Raw genomic sequence first — 11,057 nt, 5'->3', positions numbered from 1 at the left:
TATTCAACCAAGGCAACCGTAGATCAAAGATAAATCCAACGGTCAGAGGGCTTTCAGAAATAAGAGGAAAGACGTGTTTTTGGCTGCGTTAAAAATGCCACGCCAAAAAAAAACACGATTTTATCTACCTTTGGGCTGGGGCGGATCAGGGTCAATTTATTGGACAAGAGCCTTAAGTATTAAAATAGTTATTTTGGCTTTAGCCCATTTGTCATCACAGTCCAGAAAGGTTATTGGTCATCACAGCCCAACAAACCAAAAATCAAATTAGAAATATTGACAATGAAAAAAATTGGTAACTTTAGTGTAACTAACCCCTTTTACAATTTAGGGGTATGCCAAGCAAATTTGGCAATTTACTGAAGTAATTCCCAAGCAGTCACATTCTCAAAAAAAAATAAAAAAATAAAAAATTATTACGCTTTCTGAAACAATATTCAAGACCAATCAACTTTCATTACTTCAATAGTATTTTGATTTTCAGAATCGATTCTGAATCCACAACGCATAGCAAAAGTACGTTGTTACTGCTAGTTCATTTGAATTTGTTGGATTAGTTCTAATTTTCTTTAACTAGTTGATCTTCAAGATTGGTTTGGAACAGAAGACAATGGAGAATTTGAGCACAATTTTGGATGAATTATACTCAATGATAAAGCTTAAAATTGTTGTGATTCTCCGATCACGAGAAGAGAATAAAAGAGGAAAAATAATTTTATTTCTACTTGAATGGAATTTACAACGGAGTTTACAAACTCAAAAAAAACCTCTCAAAAAAGTTTCTCTAATATCTCTTTTTCTCTCTTCTCTATCCTATTTTTCTTCCTCTTAAGGGACCTCTAATTCTCTTTATGGTAGCTCATATTTATAGAAAAATTTTGGCAACAAACCGTCATAAACTTGTGGCCAAAAACCAATCAAGAATTGTGGCTAGAGAATTTCATTTCAAATTGTCTTCTTGCATAGATGTTTCTTCTCCATTAAGCAATTGAAGTTGTGGCCGTCAAAAGGTGGAGAGTTTTAATTCAAATTTTCTTCTTCATCCATGCATGTGGATTCTTCTACATTAAGAAATGAAATTCAACAATTTCGGCTAGAAGAAGCTGGAAGAAACTTGATTAATATGCGGCTGGAACACATTAATTCTCCCCCTCCAGTTGCATTTGAATCAATTACTATCTGATTACCACTATTGCTATCTGACTACCAAGCCAGCTATGTCTCTGGATAGCTCTAACTTCTCTCTTGGAACCACCTTTGTTAACATGTCTGTTGGATTCTCATTTGTGTAAATCTTTACTAGTCTCAACAGTTGTTGATCCATCACCTCTCTTATCCAATGATATCGAATGTCAATGTGCTTTGTTCGAGAGTGATACATTGAGTTCTTACTCAAGTCAAGAGCACTCTGGCTATCATAATGTACTTTATAATCCTTCTGCTTGATCCCTAGTTCTTGGAGAAATCGCTTTAACCACAACATTTCTTTACATGCTTCCGTCGCTGCAATATATTCTGCTTCTGTTGTAGATAAGGCAACACACTTTTGTAGTTTTGACTGCCATGAAACAGCTCCCCCTGCAAAAGTGTAGAGAAATCCTGAAGTAGATTTTCTACTGTCAAGATCTCCCGCCATATCTGAATATGTATAACCTTCCAAGATTGGATCAGCTCCCCTGTAGCACAGACATATCTTTGATGTACCTTTGAGGTACCTGAGAATCCACTTGATTGCCTCCCAATGTTCCTTTCCAGGATTAGAAAGAAAACAACTCACCATGCCTACTGCATGGGCAATATTTGGCCTTGTACATACCATGGCATACATCAGGCTTCCAACTGCTGAAGAATAAGGTATCAATGACATTTCCTCTATCTCTTTCTTGAATGAGGGGCATGAATTTTTGCTCAACTTGAAGTGGTTGGCCAATGGAATGTTAACAGATTTGGCATTATGCATGTTGAATCTCTTGATCACTCGTTCAACATAACATACAATAGAAGAGCAACAAAATTGCCATCTGAAAAGTGTTGAATATAAACGTACTGATCCGCAGCTGTTCTTTTATAGCCTTAACTCACCATGAAAGAGTCGAACTTTTTGTACCACTGCCTGGGTGCTTGCTTAAGACCATATAAGCTCTTCTTTAGCTTGCATATGAAGTTTTCTTTCCCTGAAACTTCAAAACCTTCTGGCTGCTCCATATAAATTTCTTCATATAAATCACCATGAAGAAATGCTGTTTTGACATCCATCTGTTCAAGCTCTAGATTCAGACTGGCTACTAATTCAAGGATAACTCGAATTGAGGCCATTTTTACAACAGGTGAAAAAATCTCATCAAAGTCAATTCCCTTCTTCTGAAGAAATCCTTTGACTACCAAACGAGCTTTATATTTTACCATATTTCCGCTGCCATCTTTCTTGAACTTGAAAATCCATTTATTCCTTAATGTCTTCTTTCCCTTCGGAAGCTCAACTAACTCATATGTTTGATTTTTCTGCAGTGACTCCATCTCATCCTGCATTGCTTGTATCCACCTGTATTTGTCTACATGAGTTTGTGCTTCCTGAAAGCTCTCTGGCTCTCCTTCTTCAATGAGCAAAAGGTACTCTGATTTTGGATATCTCGGTGATGGAATCCGTCCTCGTTCAGATCTTCTTACCTTTGGATCGTTGATTTCAGGAAGTGTATCATCATCTGACTGACATGATGGTCCAACAACTTCTGGTGAAGAGGATTGTGACTCTCCCTGATCAATATCTCCTTCTTCATCCTCCTGTTCTGTTTCTGGCATTTCCTCATGCACATTGTCGTTATCTATGGTGAATTGTGGTGGTGTCGGATTTGGAGCAATATTTGGGGCACCAAAATTAGAATTAGGAGATATTGTGGGCTTTTCAATGTCTTCTAATGTTTGGTTTTCATGGAACACTACGTCCTTGCTTCTAATGACCTTCTTTGTCTTTGAGTCCCATAATCTGTATCCAAATTCCTCATCTCCATAGCCTATAAAGATGTATGGAGTGATCCTTGCATCTAGCTTTTGTCTTAACTCCTTGGATACATGTGCAAAGACTAAACAGCTAAATATTCTCAGGTGAGAGTAGGAAGGATATTTACCAGACCATACTTTCTCCGAAATTTCAAAATTCAACTGTACTGATGGTGATCTGTTGATCAAGTAGCAGGCGGTTCGAACAGCTTCTCCCCAAAATGGCTTTGGCAGCTTAGCCATACTTATCATGCTTCTGACCTTTTCCATGATCGTCCGATTCATCCTCTCGGTGACTCCATTATGTTGTGGGGTACGTGAGACCGTCTTCTCATGTTGAATGTCGTATGTCTTGCAATAGGCATCAAACTTTTTGGAAGTATACTCGCCTCCATTATCTGTACGGAGACATTTCAGCTTCTTTCCTATTTCACGCTCTACCATGGCATGAAATGATTTGAAGTTATCCAATACTTGGTCCTTCATCTTCAAGAAATATACCCACACCTTTCTAGAAGCGTCATCAATGAATGTTAAAAAATACTTGTTACCGCTGTTACCGCCTAGTGATTCAACCTCCAAGGGACCATAAACATCAGAGTGTACTAGATTGAGCAACTCTGATCGTCTCGTAGAAGAGAAATTGAAGGAGACTCTATGTTGCTTACCAAATAGACAGTGATTGCAAGGATCCAGCGCAGCTTCCTTGGCAACTGTGATTAGCTCCTTCTTTATCAAAGTAGACAATCCATTCTTACTCATGTGACCAAGTCTTTGGTGCCATAAATTTTGAGAAGCTTCACGTTCTAGTACGTTGAGGCTATCCACATGCATTTTAATATGAGTCTTGTATAAAGTGCCACATATATATCCTCGATCGACAACCATGGAACCTTTCATCATTTTCCAAATGCCATTGCTAAATTGATTGACATAACCCTGTTTGTTAAGGGCTATCCCTGAAAGTAGATTTAGCCGAAGATCAGGTACATGTCGAACGTCCTTCAGGGTTATTTTACACCCGAGGTTCGTTTGTATCTGAATATCACCAATTCCTATGATCTTAGAAGAACTGGTATTTCCCATCTTCACTGCACCAAAGTCGTCGGCTTTATATGTTGTGAAGAAATCTTTGCGTGGAGTGGCATGATAAGATGCTGCAGTGTCTATTACCTACTCAATATCTTGGTTCGAGACATGAAGACATGTCTCTTCATGGATGGAGCAGATAGCCACCTCTCCAGAAATAGGGACTAGAATCTCTCCTTCCTCATTTTTCGGCTGCGAACTGTTGTGGCCTTGCTCTCGTAGCAATTTTTTGCAGTTCTTCTTCAAGTGGCCCTCCATATCACAACAGTAGCACTTATAAGTAGGCTTCCTTCCATCTATGGATCTACCCCTACTTTTGCTTCTGCCTCTCCCCCTGCCTCGAACGCCTCCTTATTGTCTTCCCCGATTCACTGTGACAAGGGCATGTGATTGGTCCGTGTCTACGTCTTTTCTCCTGGCCCCTTCATTAAATAGGGCATCCTTAACCATAGACATGGTAAGTTTGCCATCAGGGGCTGAGTTGCTAAGAGATACTACTAATGTCTCCCAACTATCAAAAAGAGAATTTAAAAGTAGTAAGGCTTGTATTTCATCCCTAAAAGGCATCTCCACAGATGACAATTGGTTTACCAAGCTTTGAAATTCACTGGTATGCTAAGCAACTGAAGCTCCACTCTTTAACTTCAGATTCACCAAAAGCCTCATCAACAGGGCTTTGTTTCGAGCGGTCTTGGCTTGGTACATGTCCTCCAAAATCTTCCAGAGGGTATATGCATCTGTCTCCTGTGCTACATGGTGAAAAACACTATGGTCAATCCATTGTCAAATTTGACCGATAGTTTTTCTATTTAGCTTCTTCCACTCCGCCTCCTTGGTAGGATCGGGATTTTCACCTTTAGCTTCCAAGGGGTCATACAAATCCTTACAACTAAGGAGGTCTTCCATCCGAGGCCTTCACAGTGTGTAATTGGTGGCAGTGAGCTTGATCATAGCTCTTGATGAAAATTCCTCCATTGACATCTTGACTTGCAAAAGCTTTATCAAAAACTATGAGGGTTAATTGATGAATCTGGCTCTGATACCACTTGTTGTGATTCTCCGATAACGAGAAGAGAATAAAAGAGGAAAAATAATTCTATTTCTACTTAAATAGAATTTACAACGAAGTTTACAAATTCAAAAAAAAACCTCTCAAAAGAGTCTCTCTAATCTCTCTCTTCTCTATCCTATTTTTTTTCCTCTCAAGGGACCTCTAATTCCCTTTATGATAGCTCATATTTATATAAAGTTTTTGGCAACAAACCGTCATAAACTTGTGGCCAAAAACCAATCAAGAATTGCGGTTAGAGAATTTCATTTCAAATTGTCTTTTTGCATAGATGTTTCTTCTCCATTAAACAATTGAAGTTGTGGCCGTCAAAAGGTAGAGAGTTTTAATTCAAATTTTCTTCTCCATCCATGCATGTGGATTCTTCTACATTAAGAAATGAAATTCAACAATTTCGGCTGGAAGAAGTTGGAAGAAACTTGATTAATATACGGCTGGAACACATCAAAAATTGCGGTGAGGCGTGCGAAGAAACAGATTCCAGAGGAGCCGCACTGGGCATTTTGCTACACTATGCTTAACAGCCTCTCCAGAAGCTTCTAATTCGGCATTCAACAGCTCGATGGCGATCTTCGCAATGCCGTGACATTTGTATACACTTGCTAACTCATTTTGATAGCTACTAGGAACCGTGGCATTATGGATTAATTTAACGCAATTGAAACATGGCATTAAAGCAACTAGTAGATTTTACAGCATACCGACAGTGTTAAGTGCCCGAAGAACCAAATAATATATGCAAACCTGCAAATATTCGAGATTTTTTGCGTCAAAATCTGTTTAATTTTATCCTTCTTTGTACACACGAGAAAAATGAGCACACGAATTTCAAAATTGGTCTGCTCAACCGAGCCACCATCTTGCGGGGGCATGTTAAGGGAATATAATCCCACATCGGTAAAATACCGAAATAATGACCAATCTCCAATTTTTAAATTGACAGTTAATATCCCGACATTTCAAAATCGGCTATACGCGTTGTGCTCGAAATTGTACTTTTCCTATTCTTGCTTCCTAATAAGCCTCTTTTATATGAATTAATTACACTAACAATCACTGAAATTTTGAATTATTATATTAATGGTTACTAAAGTTATTTTCTTATTTTTATAGTCATTATAGTTTTTAACAGTACCAAGTCGACAAAACTGAGTAGTTAGGAATTGAAAATTAAACATATTTAGCCCTGGCCCCCCAAATTTTCAAAAATTATATTTTTTCAAGCTCATTTTTATCCATAAATTTTATGAAAATCGCAAATTTCATCAACTTTTCAATCATATATTTCATTAAATGTTTATCAAAACCTACTAAAAATTTAATTTTCAGTCATTTACTAATGAGAAAACATAATGTTTGGACTTAAAAATTGCAAGGTTATTCTAGAATCAGATAATGTTTGGACTTAAACATAGTGTGGCCAATAAATTTCAAATGACTAATATGAAAATAACTCAAAACTTTAGTGATTATCATAATTAAACTTTTTTAATATTTAAATAAGAACGTGTCAATGAAGATTGTGAAAATAAGGGAGTGATTCACTGATTCTAGAATAACCTTTCTATTTTGACCACATGGGAAATAACCCGAAAGGGCCAAAACCTTAATTTTATTTTTGGTAAAACTGAAGTGGTCAAACGATAGCACAAATATTGTTGAAATGCCGACACTTTCCCATGTCAATTCCATGCAACTAAGAAATGTCATCCTCTCACTCGGTTTCATCACAATCAAACCAGTTAATTTGCCACACGTAACACCCTCCAATAATACAATGTCATGAAATGAGAAATTGCAGTTTTGGTACTTAAGCTATTGTTCGAGTAGAAAATTAAACTCTAACCTTTACAAAAGAAAAAATTGGTCAACGAAATTTAATTATATCAAACAAAGCGCTCAAATCTTCATGTGACCCAATGGGTTTAGATTGGGCTAGGAAACTCTCTTACACAAGCTTATGAATTCAGCTTGTCAAGAGCCCTGTGTTGTACAGAGCTAACGTAAAGCCGTTAGCTAATTTTCAAAATACCTCCATACTTAATGCAAACGCTCCTCCATAAATGTATGCATTTGCTTGTCCTCTATAAAACATCGATTTTTTTCCAAAAAATAATAATAATAATAATAAATTTTGAATTTCTTATAAAAATTTAATAATACGTGATTAGAGCATTGAGATACCCATTAACGCCCCTATATGATTCTCAAAGACATGTCTCATTGGCCTACTATAACCTGTTTACACTGTCGTGATTCTCATAGACATGTCTCACTTCAAAATTTTGGAAACTAGCCATATGAGAAATAAAATTGAACTTAACGTGGTTGCATGACAATTGTCAACCAAAGGATATGGACCAAATTGGTCTTTTAAAGGTAACGAGATCAATTTGCAATGTATACAATAGACCGAGGATTAATCATGTAATTTTCTCACAAATAACTATACTATTTTTTTATTTTAATATATAAATGGTTAAATACGCGTAGAAGAAGAGAGAAAGTACAGATAATAAAGAAAAAAACCATCAACAAACCGGCATTTCCTCTGCAAGAACTAGCCCACAGTTGGTGCTTTACCCATATCCTTATATCCCTCTTTTCATCTTCAAAATCACTGTGTGTTCTGTGTGAAAATTTCACTTTTTGCCTACACAAGCAAGAGTAGAAAGGAGTGAGGAATTTGATTGTGAATTAGTTTCTGTAATGGATTACTGCAGCATTGAATCAAAAGCATTGAAATCGAGTTTCCTCTCACGAATGGAAATGAAAACGAATTCACAAGTGCTTCTTAATGATGATGGGTGGTGTCTCGCCGGAATTAACGGCGGCCCTGGTGACGATTTTCCCGTTGAGGAACTTCTTAATCTTGATTTTCAACCAGAAGAGCCGTTTTTTCAAGAAGAAGAAGTTTCTGTTTCAAAGCTTTCTTCTCAACACAGTCACTCCAATTCCTTGTCCCATTTTTCCGGCGCTGCCGAGTTTGATAATCTCCTCGCCGGCGAACTTTCAGTTCCGGTAACATTCGAGATAAATCTTTGGTGGCTTTGCTTTTTCTTTTCGCTTAAATAAAAAGAACCCATATTTTCAAATTTTACAGGTTGAAGAATCAGAGAACCTAGAGTGGTTATCTCAATTCGTGGACGACTCTATATCAGGGCATTCTTTCTTATGTCCCGCTGGGAGTTTAAGAGAGAAAACCAGAGAAATGCTTGACCAGGAAACGAAGGCTCCATGGTTTCCGGTGACGGTTCCGGGAAAAACTAGGAGCAAACGGTCCAGAACAAATGGTAGAGCTTGGCCTCTGACGTCACCGTCGGTAAGTATAACATCTTCATCTTTTGGCCATTCAGCAGACCCGGTTCAGGACACAGACAGAGACAGTTTTTCCAGCGTTGAAAACCCGCCGACGAAGAAGCGGAAGATAAAACCGGCTGCTGAAACTTGTTCATTCTCTCAGACGGTTCGTCGGTGTACACATTGTCATGTTCAGAAGACCCCACAATGGCGAGCCGGACCGTTGGGTCCGAAAACATTATGCAACGCTTGTGGTGTTAGGTATAAGTCCGGCCGGCTTTTACCCGAGTACAGACCGGCTTGTAGTCCCACCTTCTCTCGAGATATTCACTCGAATAGCCACCGGAAAGTTTTGCAAATGCGGCAGAAGAAAGAGATATCCGACCTTGTCGAACCGGGTTTGACTCCAATGGTTACTAGTTTCTGAGTTCTAGAGACGGTTTAATTGTGAACCGGTGACTCCAAAACCGGTCCAGTAGGAAGATCATAAGGCATTTTAGCGGAATTTAGGGAGGTTACAATTTCGGTTTCATTTTCAAATTCTTTTATTTTTTATTTATGCCAAATTTTAAATTCTTTTTATTGTAAATTGTAATGGAATGGTTATAGATTATGGAGTTTTAGCGTTCATAATTCATTTCAATTTTATATTTATAAAGAGTTGATGCAAAATTCTTGAAAAAGATCATTTCAAGTGAGTAGAACTGTTCTCAGTTTTTTCGTGTAATTTGTATACTACGAAAAAGTACTTTGTCATATCATGGAATTTTGGGTAACGAGTTAAATTGTTCAAGAATGACTCTCTAACCAAAAGGAATATTTCAAAGGTTTAAACTGTTTGTACAGGAGAAGTTTCACAGAACTGCTACAAAATGTAGGTGCGGTAAAATCTGCTTTCCTGTCTATTTTTTTTTTATTTTTTAACCATTTTCCGTCAAATTGCTGACTCTTGGCTTCTGGTGCAATTCTAGTAAGTATTTTTCTGTTCGTGTAGAGTTGCTCTATTTCCAATTGAGTAATATTGAAATACGTGTTGCAAAATGGTTGGTTAGTTTAAGTGTTTGTTTGGTAGGAATTTTGTTAATTGATTTCTTGATCGTTAGAGATAAAATGTGTCCTACCCATAAGAGAAGAATTCAAAAATGACGACTGAAATAACGGTCAAAAAATTGATTTTAATTGAATTTTAAACTGTACCAAATATGCTCTAAATCTTAATTCCTCGTATGGGTCCAAACAATTCGAAACGGTTATTTGAGCTGAGCCTTTTGTGGGGTTACTGCCCAGGAAAAACGAGTTATCAAGAGGATATGACACATCCATTTTCAGGACCCACACATTTTGTTGCCTTATCACTACTTGGCTCAAAATTCAAATATATAAAATTTATTTGAGAAAAAAAAATATGTTTTTTAATCACGAGACACCATTTTTGTGAAAATATTTATTGATGCTTCAAAAAATTGATTTTGACTATAACACTTTATTGGTATGTAAAATAAGTGGCCTAATACATATATTACTATTTAACATTGTTGACGTCAAAAATTGTTGAGTGTGGGTTTGAGCCAATTTTAAGAACAAATGACACTTTTGTCTATTGATAACAAGGGTTACAAGTACATATTTGTGGGAGTAAATCGCTTCGATCCTACTTGTCCCTAAGAGGGGACCACCTCTTTCTATTTATAGAGGGAATTAGGCTTAATTTTCTTAGAATTATATCTTGTCAATCAGATCAAATATAGTGCTAGCTTGATTTGTGCGCTGTCAGTCTCTCTCTTGATTGGCTCCCGTCAAATCATAACAATACCCCCTTTAATGAAGAAATCATGACCTGTTTCAGGATAAGTAGTTATAGTAGATAATTGGTCGATTTGGTGGTGCTGACGTCATTTCTTCCAAATGTGTTTGAGTGAATGAGTAATTTAACAATGTGTAAGGAATCTGTAATCATTATATTTCTTGAAATTACAATGATCACAAGACCGAGTTGAGCTTTTAAACCCGACCTCTGGTGTACACGAGATAGGTGTGACTACATTTTAAGTGAGCACGGAGATCGGTGGTCAACAAAAATGAAATGATGTGTTAGCTACCATTATAAGAATCAGATCTTATTGTTCGGCTCAAACGAAAAAATCCAAAGATGAATATGAATTAAAAGCTACAAATATAGTATTCGTTAAAATATGTTATGAATTTGTTAGTACACCCGCAAAGCCCTTAAACCTACCATTTTCTTATTTATTTCTTTTGTGCTAGCGTCTGATCTAATTTTAAGACATTAACATGATTGATCTTTAGCATATAGTAGACAAGATATCTATTGCCCATTGGTGGGGAGACAAAATCTCACTAGCAGACGAGATATCTCATATTCGCTACGTGCAGAAGATCAATCATGTTAACAATAGGATAATTATGTTTACACCACCATTTTTATTTCTTATACCACATTTTAGTTGCATTTAAGGTTTTTAATATTTGTTCATTATAACACTTATGATTTTTCTTGTCATTCTTATCTTCAAACTTTCAATTAGTTAACACATTTTATATTTGATAACAGTTTTATATCCAAAAGTTTATTGAAATGACG

The 11,057-nt window shown here is 36.8% G+C and overlaps 1 protein-coding gene across 1 annotated transcript; it reads left to right on the top strand.

The window, feature by feature from the left end:
* Nucleotides 1–7,664: 7,664 nt before the first annotated feature.
* LOC111412101 (GATA transcription factor 5-like) lies at nt 7,665–9,105 on the top strand. The gene is made up of 2 exons (XM_023042869.1): nt 7,665–8,176; nt 8,259–9,105. Exons 1-2 carry the CDS (start codon nt 7,865–7,867, stop codon nt 8,880–8,882), a joined length of 936 nt encoding a protein of 311 aa, XP_022898637.1. The 5' UTR covers nt 7,665–7,864; the 3' UTR covers nt 8,883–9,105.
* Nucleotides 9,106–11,057: the final 1,952 nt, after the last annotated feature.

Source organism: Olea europaea, chromosome 16 (assembly GCF_002742605.1).
Source record: "Olea europaea var. sylvestris chromosome 16, O_europaea_v1, whole genome shotgun sequence".
Lineage (NCBI taxonomy): Eukaryota > Viridiplantae > Streptophyta > Magnoliopsida > Lamiales > Oleaceae > Olea > Olea europaea.
This window is presented reverse-complemented; position numbering and strand designations above follow the sequence as displayed.

What these genes read in the sequence shown, in the direction of transcription:
- LOC111412101 (XM_023042869.1), top strand. Translation starts at nt 7,865, where the DNA reads ATGGATTACTGCAGCATTGAATCAAAAGCATTGAAATCGAGTTTCCTC. An exon ending in CCGGCGAACTTTCAGTTCCG is followed by an intron (nt 8,177 to 8,258) that starts GTAACATTCGAG and finishes CAAATTTTACAG; the next exon opens with GTTGAAGAATCAGAGAACCT.